This window comes from Aethalodelphis obliquidens, unplaced genomic scaffold (assembly GCF_003676395.1).
Source record: "Aethalodelphis obliquidens isolate GAN/ISIS:26980383/991018 unplaced genomic scaffold, ASM367639v1 scaffold108, whole genome shotgun sequence".
NCBI classification, from domain to species: domain Eukaryota; kingdom Metazoa; phylum Chordata; class Mammalia; order Artiodactyla; family Delphinidae; genus Aethalodelphis; species Aethalodelphis obliquidens.
Genome location: NW_020838052.1, coordinates 379,785 through 402,497, shown reverse-complemented (window position 1 = coordinate 402,497; position 22,713 = coordinate 379,785). Strand labels below are relative to the sequence as shown.

At 38.1% G+C, this 22,713-nt stretch overlaps 1 protein-coding gene across 25 annotated transcripts in view; it reads left to right on the top strand.

Moving 5' to 3' along the window:
• The window catches only part of FAM120C (family with sequence similarity 120 member C), a 139,066-nt gene that overhangs the window by 29,475 nt on the left and 86,878 nt on the right, over positions 1–22,713 (top strand). For 9 of the 25 annotated variants that reach the window (XR_003430775.1, XM_027096792.1, XM_027096791.1 and 6 more), the window contains exons 4-9: positions 4,017–4,145; positions 15,738–15,840; positions 16,409–16,485; positions 16,931–17,211; positions 18,583–18,856; positions 19,484–19,655. Coding sequence is in view for 20 of the 25 variants with exons in the window: in XM_027096792.1 (XP_026952593.1) it covers positions 4,017–4,145; positions 15,738–15,840; positions 16,409–16,485; positions 16,931–17,211; positions 18,583–18,856; positions 19,484–19,655 (1,036 nt within the window). In the remaining 5 variants the exon portion in view is untranslated. Of the gene's footprint in view, positions 1–4,016; positions 4,146–15,737; positions 15,841–16,408; positions 16,486–16,803; positions 17,212–18,582; positions 18,857–19,483; positions 19,656–22,713 lie in introns of those variants that run through there. The other 16 variants (XR_003430776.1, XR_003430777.1, XM_027096794.1 and 13 more) reach the window with 16 other exon arrangements.

The window sequence follows — 22,713 nt, the reverse complement described above, 5'->3', positions numbered from 1 at the left end:
CCACTTCAGACACCATTCACAAGCCCAGGGTATCACCTGTGCTTCCGACCAACCAACTAACTATAGATTAGAGGTTCCAGTGACCCCCTTCCCAGGTTCAATTAATTTGTTAAAGCACCTCATAGAACTCAGGGAAATACTTACTTACATATATCACTTTATTAAAGGATATGATAAAAGGATGGAGATGAACAACTAGATGAAGAGATACATAGGGTGAGGTGTGGGAGGATCCCAAGCACAGGAGCCTATGTCCCCATGGAGTTGGGGTACATCACCCTCCCGGTACATGGATGTGTTCACCAACCTGGAAGCTCTCCAAAACCTGTACTTTTGGGATTTTATGGAGGCTTTATCATGTAGGCATGATTGATCATTAACTCCATTTTTAGCCCTTCTCCCTTCTCTAGACAATGGGGGTGGGGCTGAAAATTCCAAGCTTCTAATCATGGCTTGGTCTTACCAGTGACCAGCCCTCATCCAGGAGCCCACCCAGAGTCACCTCATTAGAGGAAGAGATGCTCCTAGTGCTCTTACCACTTAGGAAATTACAAGGGTTTTAGGTGCTCTATGCCAGGAACTGGGGTCAGAGAACAATGTATATTTTCTATTATCTCACACCCTTATTATCTTAAGGATTCATACGAACCTATGAAGAAAAATACTAATACCCCAATAAATGAAGTAATGAGCAAAGGACAGAAGCAGACAATTCACAAAAGAGGAACTAGAGTGGCCAATAATATGAGTGGGTGTTAAACCTCACTGGTGATCAGAGGTGCAAATTAAATGAGCAGTGTGATCTTTTTTTTTAACCTAAGGGTTTAGCAAATATTGAAAAATTAGTCTACCCGCTCCTACTGAGGCTGTGTTGAGACTGGTGCTCTCATACATTTCTGGAGGTAGTGTAAGCTTTTGGTGGTATTATATTTCCCTAGTTCTTTCAGTCTCCTAGACTATTTCACACCTTTTCCTGTCTCCTTAAGCCTCTAATGCTCCCTCCTCCCTGCTCACTCTCAGCTCATAACTTGGCTTCCTGTTTCACTGAGAAAATTGAAGCAATGGGAAGAGAACTTACACCAGTTCCCACCCTTTCATCTTCTCACCTGCATGCTTTGCCCGCCTCAGATGACCTGTCCATGTTCCTGCCTAAGGCCAACCCCTCTACTCTTATGCTGGATCCATCCCCCATTGCTAACTTCTTTTTTTTAATATAAATTTATTTATTTATTTTTGGGTCTTCGTTACTGTGCACGGGCTTTCTCTAGTTGCGGCAAGCGGAGGCTACTCTTCGTTGTGGTGCGCAGGCTTCTCATTGCGGTGGCTTCTCTTGTTGCGGAGCATGGGCTCTAGGCACGTGGGCTTCAGTAACTGTGGCACACAGGCTCAGTAGTTGTGGCTCGTGGACTGTAGAGCACAGGCTCAGTAGTTGTGGCACACGGACTTAGTTGCTCTGCGGCATGTGTGATCTTCCCGGACCAGGGCTTGAACCCATGTCCCCTGCATTGACAGGTGGATTCTTAACCACTGCACCACCAGGGAAGTCCCCCCCATTGATAACTTAAGGGCATCACTTCAGCAGTTCTCCCCTCTTTCTCCCACATCATCAGTTTCCCTCTGTTATTGGCTCTTTCCCATCAGATGCATAAGCATGCAGCCATCTTAAAAAATAAAACAAAACCTGCCCTTGACTTCACTCCCTCCACCCAAGCTACTGCTCCATATTTCTTCTTCCCTTATAGAAGACTCTTCTAGAGAGTTGTCAAGGCTTGAGCTGTTTACTATCCCCTTTCCATGTTCTGTCTTCAATTTGCTTTGCTGAAATTGCTCTCAACAAATTCACCATGACCATGATGTTAATAAATCCAATGGCCAGGTCTCAGTTTTCATCTTACTTGACCAGTCAGCAGCATATGACCCAGTTGCTCACTCTCTCTTTCTTAGAACATGTTCTTCACTTGGCTTTAAGGACACCACTCTCTTGTAGTTTCCTACCTACTTCACTGGCTGCTGCTTCTGTCTCCTTTGCTGCTTCCTTGTCTTGTCTATTCCTTAACTTTGGAGTGTCCCAGAGTTCTATCCTCAGTCCCTTCTCTTTTCTATCCACACGTGCTGCCTTGGTGATTGATCTCATCTAGTCTCGTGACTTTAAATACCATCTGTCCATTGATGAGTCCTAAATGTATGTCTCCAGCTTTGACCTCCCCTTTGAACTCCAGCTTCTAATATCTAATGGCCTACTAAATATCTCAAAGAAACATGTCCAAATGGAAACTCCTGATCTTTCCTCTAAACCTCTTCCTTCCACAGCCTTCACTAATTTTCATTAATGGCAACCTTATCCTTCCAGTTGCTCAGCCTAAAAGCCTTGGAGTCATCCTTGACTTCTCTCTTTCTCATGCTCCATATCTCCTCTTGTCAGCAAATACCATCAGTTCTTCCTTCAGAATATATCCACTTCTCACCATTTTCACAGCTACTACCTTGGTCAAGCCACCATTCTTGCCTGGATTATTATAACACTTTACTAACTGTTGCTCTTCTCTTGCACTCTTTCTTGCTCCGCCCCCTGGCCCCAAATCTATTCCTAATACAACAGCCAGAGTCATTTTAAAACCTGACTCCAATCATGTCACTTCTCTTTTCAAAATTCTCCAATGGCTCTTTATGTCACTCACCTAATCTTTACCATGGACTACAAAGCCCTGTACTGTCTGGCCCTCTGGTACAGCTCTGATCTCATCTTCCCTTTTCTTTTGCTCATAGAACCTTTGCACTCACCATTCCCTCTGCTTGGAATGCATTTTCCTCCCACATACATATTTCCTCACTCCTATAGGTTCTCTCAAATGTTCTTTTCTCAGAGTGACCTTTCCTGACACCCTGTTTAAAATTACATGCCCTGCCCCACACACAGTTGCATTCCCTACCCCCTTCTCTGCTGAGATTTTCTCCATAGCACTTATCTACATCTAGCACACTATACGTTTTACTTATTCTGTTTGTTTGACTCCCCTTACCCCATCCCAACACACCTACACTAGAATTTAAGCTCCCTTGAGGGCAGGGAGTTTTGTCTATCTTGTTCACTGCTGTATCCCTGATGCCTAGGACAGTGCCTGGCACACAGTAGGCAGTAAATATTTGTTGAAGGAAGGAATGATTATTTGGCTAAATAATTTATATAAAAAGCCTTAAAGAAGTTTATAGCCTTTTACTCAGTAATTACCATTCTAGGAAGCTTGTAATTAAATAATTGGAAGGTGGACAACAAATCATACCTACATTTCATCACAGCATTTAAAAAACCCTTATTTAAAAAAATTTCAAGCATCACAAAAGTAGAAAAAATAATATAATAATATAGTCAACCATCACTATAACATCTTCCAGATCCAACAGTTATTAAGATGTGGCCACACTTGCTGGGTTATTTTGTTGTTGTTGCTGTTGCTAATGTATTTTAAAACAAATGCCAGACCTTAAGTCATTTCACTCTCACGTTCTTTGATATGCATCTCTAAAACATATGGATATTTTCTTACATAAGCACAATGCCATTATTACTCCTAACAAAATTAATGATAATTTCTTGGTATCATCTTAATAACTAGTCCATTTTTAGATTTTCCTGATTGTCTCACAAAGGCCTTTTTGTGGTTAGTTCAAATCAGGATCCAAACATGGTTCACACATTACAACATTACCTTTAATAGCAAAAATTTGGAGGCGGCCAAAATGTATCATGAAAGAAAACTGATTAATTATGGCAGTGTCATAAAACAGTGGTTATCTTTGTAGTGGGATAATTGCTGCTATGGTTTTGTCTTTCTTTATACTTTTCAATCTTGGTTCCAAGTGTTCTGTACTGAAAATTAGAGGGAAGACTAAAAAGATTTTAACTGTCTCTCAGTGAATTAACTGAATTTGAATTCTGTATCTCACCCCTGTCTCACCCTTTTTCTTAGTGACCCATCTTTGATATCAGTGTGCCTGGCTTATCTTCCTTCTTCTAGGTCAGAGCTCATCAGCTGGTTCTTCCTCCCTGTGATGTGGTAATCAAGGCTGTTTCTGAGTATGTTAGTTCCATCAAAGACCCCTCAAACCTGGATGTGGTTGGGAAGGATGTTTTCAAACAGTCTCAGGTGAGCTAGCCTCTCCCTTCCTAAAAATGGCCAGTTTTCTTACCTTCACAAATACCACCAACAGATCTGATCTTTTTTTGTGTTGCCTACCTCCTCTCCTCCTAGCTGCTTATCTTCTCTCTGCTTATAGACTGGAGCCTCAAAGTTTCTTTTAGAAAACATCACTAGGCCTGGATTTAAAGGATTCTTTACCTTTTTTCCACTGATTATTAAAGTTATATAAGCTCATCCTAGAAGATTTAGAAAATGTCACTTATGATCTCATTAACCAGAAACAACTTGCTATAGTTATCACTCTGGCATATATCCTTCCCTTTTTTCTTTTTTTGTTTCAGTGTATATTTTAATGTGAAGGAGGTCTTGCTTATTGAAGGATAATGGATACTGAAAAAGACTACTTAAGTAGGTCCATTTAAAACAAGAATCAATGTTTCATCCTTAATAGTGAAAAAGGGGCTCAACTGGGATTTTGTCTTGTGAAATGAAACTAAAAGTTAGGAAAATAAGTTAGTTTTATTTTTTTAAATTTCATCTATATTTACACTCTGGGTTTTTCAGTTTTATTTTTTAAATTAACATACAATAAAACTCACTTTTGCATCTGTGTGTAGGTAGTTACACAAATTTTTAACACATGTATAGATTTATGTAGCCAACATCACAATCAGGATCAGAACAGTTGAACCACCCCCAAAATTTCTCATGCTTTCCCTTTGCAGTCACATCCAAACTCATCCCTAATCCATGGAAACTACCAGTCTATTCTCTGTCATAGTTATATCTTAGAGAATAGCATGTAAACGAAATCATAGAGTATGTAATCTTTTGAGAATGGCATTTTGCATTCAACATAACGCCTTTGAGATTGTTCTAAATTGTTGCATGTTGCGTGTATGGATAATTCATTCCTTTTTATTGCCAAGTAGTATACATTGTGTGGCTATACCACAGTTTGTTTATGCATTCACCCTTAGAGGATATTTGAGTTGTTTCCAATTTTTGGTGGTTTGAATAGAGCTTCTATAAACATTTCTGTACAGGTTTTTGTATGAACATAAGTTTTCATTTCCCTACTGTAAATACCTAGCAATGGGATTTCTGGGTCGTATGGTAAGTATATGTTTAACTGTAACTTCATAAGACTCTGCCAAACCGTTTTCCAGAGTGGCTATTCCATTCCTTACCAGCACTTGTTATTGTTGGTATTGTTATTGTTACTATTAGTCATTCTAACAGCTATGTAGTGGTAGTTCATCATAATTTTAATTTGCATTTCTCAAATGACTAATAACGAACATTTTTTTTCTTGTGCTTATTTACCATCCATATATCCTTTCTGGTGAATGGTCTGTTCATGAACAGTCTTTTGCCCATTTTTTAACTGGGTTGTTTGATTACTTACTGTTGAGTTTCGAGAGTTCTTTATATATTCTGCATACTAGACCTTTGTCAGATATCTGGTTTGCAAATATTTTCCCCCAGTCTGTAGTTTGTCTTTACATTCTTTTAACAGTGTCTTTTGCAAAGCAAAAGTTTTCAATTTTTATTAATTTATAACTTTTATGGATCATGCTTTTGGTGTCATGTCTAAGAACTCTTTGCCTAACTGCAGGCACAATAATATTGTCCTGTTTTCTTCTAAGAATTATATAGTTTTACATTTTACATTTAGAACAAATCATCCATTTTGAGTTCATATTTTTAGAAGTGTGAGGTGTTTTGTTTTGTTTTTGCATATGGATGTTCAATTGTTTCAACAAAGTTTGGTGAAAAGACTCTTCTTTCTCCATTGAATTGCCTTTGTCAAAAATCAGTTGTCTGTATTTGTGTGGATGTATTTCTGGACTGTATTCTGTTCAGTTGTCCTATGTATCTATCTCTTTTGAAATAGCACACTGTTTTGAATCCTGTAGCTCTATGGTAAGACTTAAGATTGGGTGGTGATTCCTCTAATTTTATTCTTCTTTTTCAAAATTATTTTGTCTATTTAAGTTCATTTTTCTTTCCATATACATTTTAGAATAATATTGTCTATATCTACAAAAAATCCTGGTGGGTTTTAACTGGAATTCCTTTAAATATATACATGAATTTGGTGAGTCTTCAAATCCATGAATATGATATACCTCTGCATTTATTTATTTGTCTTTGATTTAGTTCATCAGTGCTTTATAGTTTTCAGCTTATGTCTTATACATTGTTTTATATTTATACTTAAGTATTTCATATTGCAGGCACCTATTATAAAGGATATTGTTTTGTTTATTTCAGTTTCTAATTGTTTGTTGCTAGTATATAGAAATATGATTGATTTTTGTTTGTTGACCTTGTATGCTGAAACCTTTCTAAACTCACTAGGAGCTTTTTGGTAGGTTTCTTGGTATTTTCTGTATAGGTGATCATGTTGTCAGTGAATAGGGACAATTTTAGTACTTTCTTTTCCAGTCTGTATGCCCTTTTTTTTCCTTGACTTACTGCACTATCTAGGATTTCTAAACAGTGTTGAATAGGACTACTGAGAGAGGATATCCTTGTCTTGTTCCTGATATTTGGGGAAAGCATTCAGTCAGCAGTAAGTATAATGATAGGTTTTGTAGATGCATGTTATTAGGTTGAGGAAGATCTCTTCTATTCCTAGTTTACTGAAAGTTCTTATCATTAATGGATGCTGTATTTTGTCAAATGTATTTTTGTATGTCTATTGATAGGATCATGTGCTTTTTCTTCTTTAGTCCATTGATTTTTGAATATTGAGCCATCCTTGCATTCCCAAGATATGGCAAAAATGTATTATTCTTTTTTTACATTGTTGGATATAAATTACTAGTATTTCATTGAGTATTTTTATATGTATTTTCATGAGGAATATTGGACTGTAGTTTTTATGTGTGTGTGTTTTCTTTGTTTGATTTTGATATCAGGGTAATGCAGGACTCATAAAATGTATTGGCAAGTATTCCTTCCTCTTCCATTTTTTGGAAGAGATTGTGTAGAATTGGTGTTTTTCTTCTTTAATTGTTTGGTAGAATTTTCCAGTGATGTATCAGGCATGGATTTCTTTGAATTTATCTTGTTTAGGGTTTGCTGAGCATCTTTAATTTCTAAGTATATCTTTCACTAAATTTGAGAAGTTTTCAGCTATTATTATTCAAACAGATTTTCTGTTCCACATTCTCCTTTCCTCCTGTGACTACAATGGCACCAGTGTTTGACCTTTTGTTATTACCCCATAGATACTTGAGACTCTGTTTTTTAAAAAATTATTTTCCTCTCTGTTTTTCACACTGGATAATTTCTATGGATTCATCATTAACTTTGTTGATTCTTTCCTTGGCCATCTCTTTTCTTTTTCTTTAAATTTTTTTTTTATTGGAGTATAGTTGCTTTACAATGTTGTGTTAGTTTCAGGTGTACAGCAAACTGAATCAGTAATACATATACATATATCCACACTTTTTTAGATTCTTTTCCCATATAAACCATTACAGAGTATTGAGTAGAGTTCCCTGTGCTATACAGTAGGTCCTTATTAGTTATCTATTTTATATATATTAGTGTGTATATGTCAGTCCCAATCTCCTAATTTATCCCTCCCTGCCTTTCACCTTTGGTAACAATAAGTTTTTCTACATCTGTGACTTGGTTTCTGTTTTTTAAATAAGTTCATTTGTACCATTTTTTTAGATTCCACATGTAAACAATATCATATGATATTTGTCTTTCTCTGTCTTACTTCACTTAGTATGATAATCTCTAGGTCCATCCATGTTGCTGCAAATGGCATTATTTCATTCTTTTTTATGGCTGAGTAATATTCCATTGAATACATGTACCACATCTTCTTTATCCATTCCTCTGCCGATGGACATTTAGGTTGCTTTCATGTCTTAGCTATTGTAAATAGTGCTGCAGTGAACATTGGGGTGCATGTATCTTTTTGAATTATGGTTTTCTCTGGATATATGCCCAGGAGTGGGATTACTGGATCATATGGTAGTTCTATTTTTAGTTTTTTAAGGAACCTCCATACTGTTCTCCATAATGGTTGTACCAATTTACATCCCCACCAACAGTGTAGGAGGGTTCCTTTTCCTCCACACCCTCTCCAGCATTTATTATTTGTAGATTTTTTGATGATGACCATTCTGACCAGTGTGAGGTGATACCTCATTGTAGTTTTGATTTGCATTTCTCTGATAATTAGTGATGTTGAGCATTTTTTAACGTGCTTTTTGGCCATCTGTATGTCTTCTTTGGAGAAATGTCTATTTAGATCTTCCACCCATTTTTTGACTGGGTTGTTTGTTTTCTGATATTGAGCTGCATGTGCTGCTTGTATTGGGTTGGCAAAAAGTTTGCTCGGGTTTTTCTGTAACATCTTACGGAAAAACCTGAGTGAACTTTTTGCCAACACAGTATACTTTGGAGATTAATCCCTTGTTGGTCGCTTCTTTTGCAAATATTTTCTCCCATTCTGTGGGTTGTTTTTTGTTTTGTTTATGGTTTCCTTTGCTGTGCAAAAGCTTTTAAGTTTCATTAGGTCCCATTTTGGTTTTTATTTTCATTACTTCAGGAGGTGGATCAAAAAAGATGGCTGCAATTTATGTCAGAGAGTGTTCTGCCTGTGTTTTCCTCTAAGAGTTTTTTAGTATCCTATCTTACATTTAGGTCTTTAATCCATTTTGAGTTTATTTTTGTGTATGGTGTTAGGGAGTGTTCTAATTTCATTCTTTTACATGTAGCTGTCCAGTTTTCCCAGCACCACTTATTGAAGTTGGTCATCTCTTTTCTGCTGTAGAACCCATCCAATGAGGTTTTTTCTTTTAATTCTGACTATTGTATTTTTTTCAGGTTATTTATTTTTTTAAAAAAATTATTTATTTTATTTTTGGCTGTGTTGGGTCTTAGTTGTGGTGTGCGGGCTTCTCTCTAGTTGTGGTGTGTGGGCTCAGTAGTTGCAGCGCGTGGGCTTAGCTGCCCCACAGCATGTGTGGGATCTTAGTTCCCCAACAGGGATTGAACCCATGTCCCCTTAACCACTGGACCACCACGGAAGTCCCTGAGTTTGTTTCTTTTTGTTTTGTGTTTTAATTTTTATTTTATAGTGGAGTATAGTTTTTTTATTTTTATTTTTTTAACTCTTTATTTTATATTGGAGTAGAGGTGACTAACAATGTTGCATTAATTTCAGGTGTACAGTAAAGTGATTCAGTTATACATATACATGTAGCTATTCTTTTTCAAATTCTTTTCCCATTTAGGTTGTTACATAACATTGAGCAGAGTTCCCTGTGTTATACAGTACGAGTATTGTATTTTAAATTCTAAAGTTTCCGTTTGGTTCTTCTTCTTTTTTTTTAACATCTTTATTGGAGTATAATTGCTTTACAATGGTGTGTTAGTTTCTGCTTTATAACAAAGTGAATCAGCTATACATATACATATGTTCCCATATCGCTTCCCTCTTGCATCTCCCTCCCTCCCACCCTCCCTATCCCACCCCTCTAGGTGGTCACAAAGCACCGAGCTGTTCTCCCTGTGCTATGCGGCTGTTTCCCACTAGCTATCTATTTTACATTTGGTAGTGTATATATGTCCATGCCACTCTCTCACTTTGTCACAGCTTACCCTTCCCCCTCCCCATATCCTCAAGTCCATTCTCTAGTAGGTCTGTGTCTTTATTCCCGTCTTACCCCTAGGTTCTTCATGACATATTTTGTTTTTTAGATTCCATATATATGTGTTAGCATACGGTATTTGTTTTTCTCTTTCTGATTTACTTCACTCTGTATGACAGACTCTAGGTCCATCCACCTCACTACAAATAACTCAATTTCGTTTCTTTTCATTTGGCTCTTCTTTATGTATTATCTTTCTTTGCTGAGATTTTCTTATGTTTTTTTAGTTTTAAATTATTTATTCTTATTTTAAACCTACTCAAAGAATGTTTTTCTCTGGGTAAAAGAGAAGCAGTGAGGATAAACACAAGCAAAATTTTGTTCTTAGCAATTACAGAATTTAAACAGTGGAATGACAGTCTTTTTCAGCGTCCTGACATTTAGGTCGAATTGATTTTGATTTTATGTCTGCTAAATATCACCTACTACGTATATATTTTTTTAAAGTAGAGTTGAGAATTAAAGTGAATAGAGAAAAAGTGTGATCTAGGAGAAAGGTCCTAAGGTCTACTTATTTTTGCTGAGATTATCTATCTTTCTGTTTCAAAAGTGTTTCTCCTACCTTCAAGCATTTTTATAAAGCTGCATAATGTCTTTGTCAGATAAGTTCAACGTGTGTGTCATCTCAGTGTAGGCATATATTGATTATTTCCATGCAATTTAAGATTTTCCTGGTTATGCCCAGGCCAAGTAAATTTGGATTGGACATTTTGAATATTATGTTTTGAGGTTCCTAGTCTTATTTCAATATAGTCAGGAATGTTGACAGTTTTGTTTTAAGAGGCAATTGACCCATTTAAGTTCAGACCACAAGTTCTCACCATCCTACTGTGGGCCTTGGTTTCAATGTCAGTGCAGTTTTCAAAGCCTTTGCAAACCTATTTGGATCAGTCCCATGAACGCCACCCAGTTGCCAGTCTGGGACTTGGGCAGTGGTTTATCTGTTCAGTTCTCAGAGTCTGTGGTCTGTTGTTTTAAGTGTCAGATCCACACACGTGCTGCTCCCTCTTTGCAATCCCTTCAGTACTTCCCAGTTCATCGGGCCACCCTTTTTCAGCATCTAGGGCCAAGCAGCAGGAGGACAGAGAAAAAGCATTGAAGGCTCACTCCACCCTACTGAGACCACTGCTTCTCTGATCAGAGAGGAAGTTTCCTCATTCAGAGATTGAGCTTCCCGCTATTCCCCTATTGCCACTGCTGCCACCACAGGTTTGCTTCAGGCTGGCACACATGAGAACAGAAAAAAGGAAAAGAAAAATGGGGGTATTTCCATACATTTTCTTGAGTTTTCAGAGACCCTTTTCCCACTCTTCAAGCCAGAACTGGACTAGGGTTTCTCCTGGAGCTCTCTCCACATCAGTGGACGCTTCCAGATTTCAGGCTGCATTGTGTCCACACCAGGGGACATTGGAGAAAAAAGAAATGCTAAAATCACCCTTGGTTTGGTGGTACTTCGAATTCTGGTCTTCTTCCCAGAGTCTTCAAATAGTGGCTCCTGGTTTCTGTAACTACCTTCAGTGGGAACAAATTGGAGGGTACTTACCCCATCTTATCCAGAATGGAAACCTCTCTATAGATGTTTTTAAATGAATAAAAAATGAAATCAGTGTTTGATTTTGGGGGCATAAGTTTTCCTAACAAAATTTTGTGATAGCCCTGTCTAACACCCACTAGTTCACATTTAACTTTCTGGCAGAATCATAAAGAGTGTTTTGTGTTTTTTTTTAATAAAAAGTATACTTGGGCTTTATTTTCCCAAAAGGCTTACATTCTGTTGATATTCAAATCATTCTCTTTTCAAGTGTCTTGCCTGCCATCATCTTTCATAATTCTCTCTTCCACCACTGATGAACACTAACTGCAACAGATCCTCATTGGTCTGTGGCTTCTACTATGATGTGAGCAGTCCTCTATCATGTCCCTTGACTATAGGAAGTCCTGACCTTTATGACAGATTTGCTCATTCACTTTGTTACTTTGCATTGCACTCTCAGCTGTTTTCATGAGATGATTAGGAAGAGAGTGACTCACAAAAAGAGAAATTGACATGTTGGGTAGGGAGAGATCCTAGTGTTAAGTAGGGGATACTGTTTAGATGGAGAATAAATTTTCCTTCCAATTTTTTATTGTGGTAAAATACACGTAAAATTTACCATCTTAACCATTATAAATATACAGTTGAGTGGTATTAATTACATTCATAATATTGTGCAACCATCACCATCATTCATCCCCATAACTCTTTTTATCTTGTAAAACTGAAACTGTACCCATTAAATGATAACTCCCCATTCTCTCCTTCCTCCCAGCCCCTGGCAACCACCATTCTACTTTTGGCCTCTGATTTTGACTACTTTACATACTTCATATAAGTGGAATTATACAATATATATTTTTGCAACAGGCTTATTTCACTTAGCATAATGTCCTCAAGGTTCTTCCATGTTGTAGCATGTATCAGAATTTCCTTCTCTTTTAAGACTGAATAATATTCCATTGTATATAAATGTAGGAAAAGTTTTGTAAGTGCTCAATTGAGTGGTGAATATTTTTAATGTTATAGCTTTTGCTTCCCTTTGTAGCTTCATGAGTTTTGGAACTTGGATAATGACTATTCTTAATAACAAGAATCCACTTTTCACTAAACAAAACAAAACAAAACAAAATTTTTTAATAGAGACTTTGCTTCTAATTCCACCCTAAATGTTTCACAGTATTTCCTAGTCCTCTTTATATGTATGTTTTGATGTGGTAGTCATCTCAGTGTAGTCATTTTTAGCCTGCTTTTTTCACTTAACATTATGTTTTAAGCCATTTTTCTTTGTTGTATAATTTTCACAAACATTTTTAACAGTTATAGAATTATGAGAGCTCTTTTAACAAACATACAAAAACTGCTAGGTAATAGTGTCAAAGTATGGGGTTCTACTCTGCTACTTCTGGCCTCTGTGGATCTTTAAAAGAAAAGGGCAGGACTTAATTAAATATGATCATATATAAAATACTGAATGAACTTCTGTAGATAAGGTCCCATGTTAGACAGTAGGATATAAATGTGAATAAACCATTCTTTGTCCTCAGAGAACTTGAGGTTAAATGGGGAGGTAGAAGCAAATAAATAAGTACAACAAAGAAAAAAAACACAGTAAAGTTTTCACAGAAGGAGAGATTTCATAGAATTGGTGCCTCTTTAAGGAAGAGTAAATGTTTGCCTTTCAGGGCACAGAACAGAGTGGTACACTGAGGGAAGTACACATAATTCAGTATTTCAGGGTATTGGGCCATAGATCTATACTCACTGACATATAATAGTTTATAAGACATACTGTTAAGTGCAAAAAGCAATTTGAAAAACAATATGATAAGATTCCACTTATGTGAAAAAAGCAAAACCATATTGGTGTACATATATATGTGTGCATATAAACACAGCAAAAGTTATGACAGGACATATACCAAACTGGTAACAGTGGTCACTTTTGGGGAGGGGAGTGGGTACAGAGGTAGAGATATTAAGGAAGATTCTGTATATGGCTTGTATGTCTTAGGAGATTGTTTTTAGTTATTATTATGTGTTATTAAATATAATAGGGAAATAATAATGAATATATAAATAATGGAACCTTGATGCAATGGAATGTTATTTACATGTCATTCTGTAAGTCAGTAATTTGCAAACATTCTTTAGATTTGAAACCCTTTTTCAAACAATTATGTCCAATTTTTGAAAAAGGAGAGTGATATTTTGTTTCTAAGTGAGGCTGGAGGACCTGGAGATCTTGATATCTGTATTTGTGTGCCTGCATGCAGGCAAGTAAAGAGATCTGGAATGCTGTGTAGATCTTAGAGTGTTAACAATTACAAACTCTGAGAGATAAGATTATAACTGTTTAAATTTTTCTTTTTTATTATATCTTTTAATTTTCCTATAAAAAATAAGTGTTATAGTTAGGAGATGATTTTTTGTAGAAAATATTCAACACTGAGGCTATAGGGTGAATTGGGCACTCTCATGCACTGATGATGAGAGTATAACTTGAGACATCTGCTTTGGAAAGAGATTTAGTATCATGTGTCAAGAGTCTATGAAAATGACCATATCCTTTGACCTAGTAATTCCACTTCTAAGAATATGCCCTATGAAATAACCCAAGAAAATTATGTAAAAATATGCTCATCAGAGCATTATTTATAATGAGAAATTAGAAATGACTTTAATCTTATATTCTATTTGATGAAATATTATGAAGGTCATAAGTTATATTCAAGAGGATTTGAAAATTACATTGGAAAAAGCTTAATAAGGAAAAACCCCTTCTCAATCAGCCCCAACCCCGCAGAGGTAAACGGTATTTTCTATCACCATAGATAAGTTTCGCTTCTACTTGAACTTTATATTTACTCTTTTGTGTGTCTCTTCTTTCATTCATTATTATGTCTGAGATTAGTCCATGTTGTTGCATATATCAGTCCTTTGTTCTTTATTACTGCACAGTTTTTTATCATATGAATATGCCATAACTTATCCACTCTTCTGTTGATATACATTTGAGTTATTTGCAGTTTGGAGCTATTAAATAAAGCTGTTGTTAGTATTCTTGTTCATATTTTTTGGTGGACATGTGTACTCATTTCTCCTGGATAAATACTTAGGAGTAGGATTGCTGTGCCATATGGCAAATATATGTTTAACATTATAAGAAACTGCCAGACTGTTTTCTCAACTCTACCAATATACATTCTTACAAGCAGTGTATTGGGATTCCAGTCACTCTATATCCTTGCCAGTGCTAGATATTTATAGTCTTTAATTTTAGCCATTCTGGTGGATATATAGTGATTTCACATTGTGGATTTTGTATATGTTTAAGAGGTTCTGGTTGTAATATTCATACCTTTTGAACCAATAATTCCACTTTGGGGACATTTTCATATGGACATAATCTGAAATCCAGAAAAACTTATACGTGCATATATGTTCTTTTCTGTGTAAGTTATAATAGCCAAATGTGAGAAATAACCTAAATGTCAGGTATTAGAGAAGTAGTTAAATAATTTATGATATATGTATAATGATAAAATATTCAGCCATTCAAAATTATCTTGTAGTGTAATGAAAGCAAGATATGAAATTGTACACAGAGTACGGTATCAACTATAGAAAAAATATGTGTATTAAAATAGACTAGCCATACTTCAACAAAAAAATGTATTTTAAAACTTAGTGGAGGGCTTCCCTGGTGGTGCAGTGGTTAAGAATCCGCCTGCCAATGCAGGGGACACGGGTTCGAGCCCTGGTCCAGGAAGATCCCACATGTTGCGGAGCAAGTAAGCCCGCGCACCACAACTACTGAGCCTGCACTCTAGAGCCAGAGAGCCACAACTACTGAGTCCGCGTGCCACAACTACTGAAGCCCATGCTCCTACAGCCTGAGCTCCGCACAAGAGAAGCCACTGCAATGAGAAGCCTGCTCACTGCAACAAAGAGTAGCCCCTGCTCGCTGCAACTAGAGAAAGCCTGCACGCAGCAATGAAGACCCAACACAGCCAAAAAAAAAAAAAAATTAGTGGAAGGAAGCACACCAAAATATCTTTGGGTGATGGTACTGTGTAGTTTTTTTCTCCTATCTTTATGTATTTTTTCTAATGATCATGTGACCATTTTAGAATAGCACAAAATGTAAGTAAACTTTATTTATTTATTTTTAAACTTAATTTTTTTAAGTATTCCATCTTTTATGTTCTATAATGCTCTCTCCCTACCTAAACTTTTCTGCAGCATGAAAAATTGCTCCCTTGGGTTTCTTTAAACGTTTGATTTCTGCTACTGTTTTGACTCTCAAATTATAAATTGCATGACAAAGACACTCTCATGTTATTTCTTCTTCTGAACATTTGATGTTCCAACATCCAGTCCAGGACAGAAGATAAAATAGAACGATTCAAGAAAGCAGTTGAGTACTATTCAGTCACAACCAAACTCTCTTCGCTGCCAGTGGGTCCCTCCTCCTTTCTAGGTAAGGCTTCCATTTGACCCCGAGCTGCTCTGTCTATAGAGGAAACTGAGTTAGTCCCTCAGGAACTCCTGGGACAGAGTGGAATCACTTATTTGTATTGCACCCTTCTAGAAGTCATTCCTATTTGATAGACATCCTTTTGATTTCCATGTAATAAGAGAGATGACATGAAACAGGGCCCTCATTTCCTGAATTTATAGATGGGATCCAATGCTATTTCCTTAGCTTGGGCTTCTTCTGGTGCTAATCTCCGTTGTGGCCTGGTATATGTAAAATTGCCCTGTCTGTGGGATCAGGCCTGAGTTTGAATTCTACCTCTGCTATGTACTAGCTGTGTGATCTTTGCAAGTCACATCTGTATGAAATGTGGCTCAGGATACCTCCTTAATAGGGTTGTTATCAGAAGAAATAATTTATGTAAGGTTCTTGGCATGGCACATAGTAGCTCTTCAATAAATTGTTAACTTATTTATTAATAATAATTTCTCAGGTGTTTTGAGATTAGCAGAATATAACAGGGTACAGTTATTAGGATTGACTAAAGGATAGCCCTTTCTCTTTGCTTCAGGTTTTCGGAATAATCGACTTGGAAATCCTCCCATTCCACGAAATCAAATGGGCACTATCTCTGCTGGAAAGCCAATGGTAAATATCTTTTAAGAAGCTTGACACCATTTGATAGCATTAGACTTGGGTTGCTTCCCGATTTTTATAATCTGAGTTAAGGAGTTAGGGTGATTCAGTATTATCAGAATGTCAGTACTATCAGAATGTCATGTTCTCAACTTGAGGCTGGCAGACTCTGTAAAGAAAACATCCAAATCAGTAACCACTAGGGCATTGTGAAGGTAAATTAGATAATGTTGGAAGAATGGTTCTAGGAGACATAGATTTGTCCATTGTCCTGCCTTTGGAGGATTCTGTCCATACATCACTGTTAGAATTATTTCTTGTTATTCTCAGTAGGTTCTTTGTATCCAAACAGTTCCAGCTACTGGCATCATCCACTATGTCACAACTTCTGGGGAAACCATCTTGGAGCCTGGTAAAATGTTAAATAAAGAGCTTTTCTGTCTGTTTTGTCCTTTAGTTTTCTCACCACGTGCCCCAGAAAATGAAATATCCACCACCATTCCCAGTGGGACCCAACTCCTCTCTTCTCTTCTCCCCCCATGCTTTGGGGGAATCCCATGCTTTTTCTGAGGATCCCATGCTGCAGGACAGCCCCTTTGCCAGTTGGGCTGTCTCTTATGATTCCTCTGCATCCCAGTTTCCCAATTACCTGACTTCCAAAGCCTCACCTCCTTTGGGACCAGACTCTTCCCACTCCTCTTCCTCTGATGCTGATGAGCCAAATGGAGCCAGCTCTGAGTAAGTATCTGTACAGGCACCCCAGGGAACAGAATTCTGAAGCATCTGTATTCTTTTGCGGTAACCTAGGTAGGGAATGTGGGAAAGTGTATGTTCCTGGCTTTTCTCTGCGACTCTTTGCTCTTAAGTGAAGTAGGAAAATTCTCTCTATGCTTGGCTACTTCATGCTCATCTGGACCCTGTACAAGTGGTAATTTTCAGATACCCAGGCCACTGAGGTAGAAGGCAGCATAGCAGCTGGTTAGGGAAGCCCTGGTAGGGGTGTGCTATGTATCATGTCTATCATCTCTAAATTTGTGAAGGGGAGTAGGTTGAATGGAAAAAAAACTTGAAAGACTTTATAGAGTTGAGGTATTGGAACAGTTGAGTATGCAGTTATATTGCTTGGTAACTAAGACAGGGTTCTGAGGATTAAAACAGCGAGATTTTATATAAGCTCATTTGTTCTTAGATTATTACTCCAAGCAGATTATTCCTGGGAGACAGAGCTGATTTGAGGGTTTTTTGGGTTTTTGTTTGTTTGCTTTTATATTTATTTATTCATTCATTTATTTTGGCTGCACTGGGTCTTAGTCGCGGCATGCGAGCTCCTTAGTTGCGGCATGCAGGCTCTTAGTTGCAGCATGCATGCGGGATCTAGTTCCCCAACCAGGGACTGAATATGGGCCCCCGGTATTGGGAGCATGGAATCTTACTCACTGGACAACCAGGGAAGTTTCTGAGATTTTAAATTGTAGTTATTTCCTTAGAACATGAGCAGACTCTAAACATGGCCTCTTATAAGGTATAAAGGATTCAGAATGGTTCCCATGACTTTTAAAAAAAAATTTGGCTCTGTTGGGTCTTTGTTGCTGCGTGTGGGCTTTCTCTAGTTGTGGCGAGTGGGGGCTACTCTTTGTTGCAGTGAGCGGGCTTCTTATTGCGGTGGCTTCTCTTGTTGCAGAGCATGGGCTCTAGGCACACGGGCTTCAGTAGCTGTGGCACATGGGCTCAGTAGTTGTGGCTCGCGGGCTCTAGAGCACAGGCTCCGTAGTTGTGGCACACGGGCTTAGTTGCTCCGCGGCATGTGGGATCTTCCTGGACCAGGGCTTGAACCTGTGTTCCCTGCATTGGCAGGCGGATTCTTAACCACTGTGCCACCAGGGAAGCCCAGTTCCCATGACTTTTGATTGCTTTGGTTTATATCAGATGAAAGAAGCCAGGAAGATAGTGATAGCCACTGAGAAGAAAGGTATCAGGTCCAGTGCTAACCCAGTATCCTGGCTTCCAAAGGGTTTGTTAAGATTCCTTGGAATCAGAACAGGCATCTTGAGTTGGAATGTCATTATCAACCCCCCTTCTCCTTCTACACTATCTTTTAAAACCTTTTAGTCACATCACAGAAACACTTCAGCAGCAGCCTGGATGGGAGGATCCAAATGGTGACAGAGGGTCTTGGGTACAGCCTATCGATGCTGGAGTTTCAGATGCCAGCCTGGGTGATGGTGAGCCCCACATCCCATCTCTGCTGTCTATGTCTACGAGGAACCATATGGACATCACCATTCCACCCTTACCTCCAGTAGCTCCAGAAGTCTTGCGGGTTGCTGAACACAGACATCGAAGGGGTCTTATGTACCCATATATCTACCATGTCCTCACTAAGGTGAGAGAACACATCAACACCTACCTCCCTGCTCTTAACACTGTACTTCACACTTCCTAGGACTGTAAGTTACCAGAGAAAATTCTGATGATTGTATCTGAAAGGAGATCAAGTGTGCTGGGGCCCCTCATTGTATCAAGGGTCTCTAGTGAGGTGAGACCAGCAAAAGATGGGACTGTGCAGTAAATGAGGCCTAGAAGAGAAGTATAATTGTGAGATTTTGAAGAAGATAATGCACCATGTTTGTGGACTCTGGTCTAGGGATGGACACACTCTAAGAAGAGGCATTATGCCCTTGTTCTTTACCTCTCCATCTACTTCTCCAGAGCTATTCCCTTCCTCCAGTCTTACCATACAAATCTATCCCTCAGCAAAATGTCTAAGATGAATTTTCTCCATTTAGTCAGCTGTAGATAGTCATAGCAGAGACTTTAAAAATGGAATTTAGCTTTTAAGCTGCCTATGGTCAGTTTGGCTTGTTACAACTTTTTTTAGTCTGAAATTCTGTCTAAATACAAGTAGAAAATTTAATAGCGAGGCTACAGTTCATTACTGTTTCTTCTCAGCTCAATTCCAAACCTTGGGGTAACTCATTTTCTCCTTTCTCCTGTACCATTTTCTCATTAGGGTGAGATTAAGATCCCTGTATGTATTGAGGATGAGTGTAACATGGAGCTGCCTCCAGCTGCTCTCCTGTTCCGGTCAGCTCGTCAATATGTATATGGGGTCCTTTTCAGTCTGGCAGAGACACAGAGGAAAATGGAACGCCTGGCCATACGGCGGCGGTTGCCTGTAGAAGGTATGTGTGGTTCTAGCTTTGACAGTTCTCTCAATGCTTTGACTCAGGGCAAAAACGTCTATGCAAGTACATCATACTTTTGGCTATGGAATAGTCTTTAAGAAAGTGTATAATTCACCAGAACATATACTGGTATGGGAAATGCGTTAACTTAAGCCCAAATTCTTTAATCCTTAGGCATTCAGAGTGACTATTACTTATAAGAGCCATGCTGGACTTTGGGAATGTAGAAGTGTATGTGACACAGTCTCTCCTCCTCAGTGAGGTTTCTGTTTTGGGATTTGATCCTGTAGGTAATTGGAGCCATTGAGATGTTTTAAGCTGCAGAGTGATATGGTCAAATTAGCATGTTCAAAAGAACCAACTAGATTTCTGCTTCTGGGAAGATGGAATAGATATACTTTTCCCTATTCCTCCTGCTAAATAAAAGTAAAAGCTCAGGATATTATATATAAAACAAGCACAAGATACTCTAGAAGGTGAACAGAAGGTGACAGATTGCCTAAGGGCCTTGGGATCCAAGGAATGCTGCAGTAGTGAGTTCCCTGGGTTTTCTTTGTGCCTTATATATCCCAGACTGTGTGCAGGACAAGCTGGCAGCCCAGAAACACCAACAGGTGCAGACCAAGAAAAGCCTGCTCTCTCTAGCCAAAGTACGCAGAAGGAACAACCTAGTAATACAGAAAGCTTTTAGATAATAACTACTCTATTCCAGCCAAACACTAGAGAAAAACTGTAGCCCACTCTTACCCCTACCAGCAAAGGCCAAATGAAGAACCTAGACTTCTACCATTGCCAGACTGTAAGAAGGTATGCCACCTGCTCCTGCTGTGGAAGTGTCAGACAAGGGCACATTGGGAGTTAGGACTTCTACTCCCACTTGGCAGTAACGAGACAGCATCCTCCTTCACCCACCAGAGTGGTGTCAGAAAAGACCTGCTAAAACACAAAATTTAAATGAGATCCAGAGTCTCATAAAATAATACCCGAAATATTAAGGTTTGAATTGAAAATCCCTCATCATACCAAGAACCAGAAAGATATCAAACTGAGATCTCAAACTGACTGAGGAAAGAAAATCAATAGATTTGTGTTATCCATAGAAAATCAAATCACTGTAACACAAATGACTGAATTACCTGATAAGGATTTCAGAGCAGCCATGAGAGAGGAATGCTTTGACAAACAATTCTGAACATTCTTTTTTTGGGCTGTGCTGTATGGCTTGTGCAGTGAAAGCACCAGGTCCTAACCACTGGACAGCCAGGGAATTTGCTGAACATTCTTGATACAAATTAAAAATAGAAAGTCTTACAAAGAGATATAATATACAAAAGAACAAATGGAAATTAAGAACTAAAAGATACAATAACTGAAATAAAATACACAAAAGATGGGTTAAACTGCAGATTGGAGACAACAGAGAAAATAATCAGTGAACTTGGAGAAAGAACAATAGAAATTATCTAATCTGAATAACAAAGAGAAAATAGATTGAAAAATGAACAGGGATCAGTGGAACTATAACAAAAGATCTAATATTTGTGCCAATCAGAGTCTCAGAAGGAGAGGCGAAAGAGGGTAAGGCTGCAAAAGTACTCAAAGAAATAATATATAATATTTATATTTAATAACTTAAATAAATATTCCCAAATTTGGCAGAAACATATGCCCACAGTGTGTATCTGTTAATCCAAAACTCCTAATTTATGCCCCCCGTTTCCCCTTTGGTAGCCATAAACTTGTTTTCTATGTCTGTGAGTCTGTTTCTGTTTTGTAAATAAGTTCATTTGCATCATTTTTTAGATTCCACATGTAAGTGATATCATATGATATTTGTCTTTCTCTGTCTGACTTATTTCACTAAGCATAATATTCTCTAGGTCCATCCATGTTGCTGCAAATTGCAGAATTTCATTCTGCAAATTTTTTTTATGGCTGAGTAATATTCCTGTGTGTGTGTGTGTGTGTGTGTGTGTGTGTGTGTGTGTGTATCTCACATTTACTTTATCCACTCATCTGTCAGTAGATACTTAAGTTGCTTCCGTATCTTGGCTATTGTAAATAGTGCTGCTATGACCATTGGGGTGCATGTATCTATTTAAATTGGAGTTTTCATCTTTTCCGGATATATGCTGAGGATTGGGTTTGCTGGATCACATGGCAACTCTATTTTTAGTTTTTTAAGGAATCTCAATACTGTTCTCCATGGTGGCTGCACCAATTTACATTCCCATCAACAATGTAAGAGGGTTCTCTTTTCTCCACACCCTCTCCAGCATTTATTATTTGTAGACTTTTTTTTTTTTTTTTTTTTTTTTTTTGCGGTACACGGGCCTCTCACTGCTGTGGCCTCTCCCGTTGCGGAGCACAGACTCCGGATGCACAGGCCCAGCGGCCATGGCTCAAGGGCCCAGCTGCTCCACGGCATGTGGGATCTTCCTGGACCGAGGCACGAACCCGTGTCCCCTGCATCAGCAGGCGGACTCTCAACCACTGCGCCACCAGGGAAGCCCCTATTTGTAGACTTTTTGATGATGGCCCTTCCGACTGATATGAGGTGATACCTCATTGCAGTTTTGATTTGCATTTCTCTAATAATTAGGGATGCTGAGCATGTTTTCATGTGCCTTTTGGCCGTCTGTATGTCTTCCTGGAGAAATGTATATTTAGATCTTCTGCCCATTTTTTGATTGGGTTGTTTGTTTTTTTCAATATTGAATTGTATGACCTGTTTGTATATTTTGGAAATTAAGCCCATGTCAGTCTAAAGACAGAAAAATTATTGAAAGCAGCCAGAGAGAAATGATGCTTTACATATAGGGGAAAATAATACATATAAAGGCTGATCTTTCATCACTAGCCATGGAGTTCCTTCTGCCACAACATTTTCAAGGGCCAAAAAAAAATTGTCAAGGGCCAAGATGGTGGAGTAGGAAGACCCTGAGCTCACCTCCTCCCATGGGCACAACAAAATTGAAACTATTATGGAGGATCTATCCATGATAATGACCTGAAGACTAGAAGAAAGGATATTCTACAGCTGAAGGTATAAATA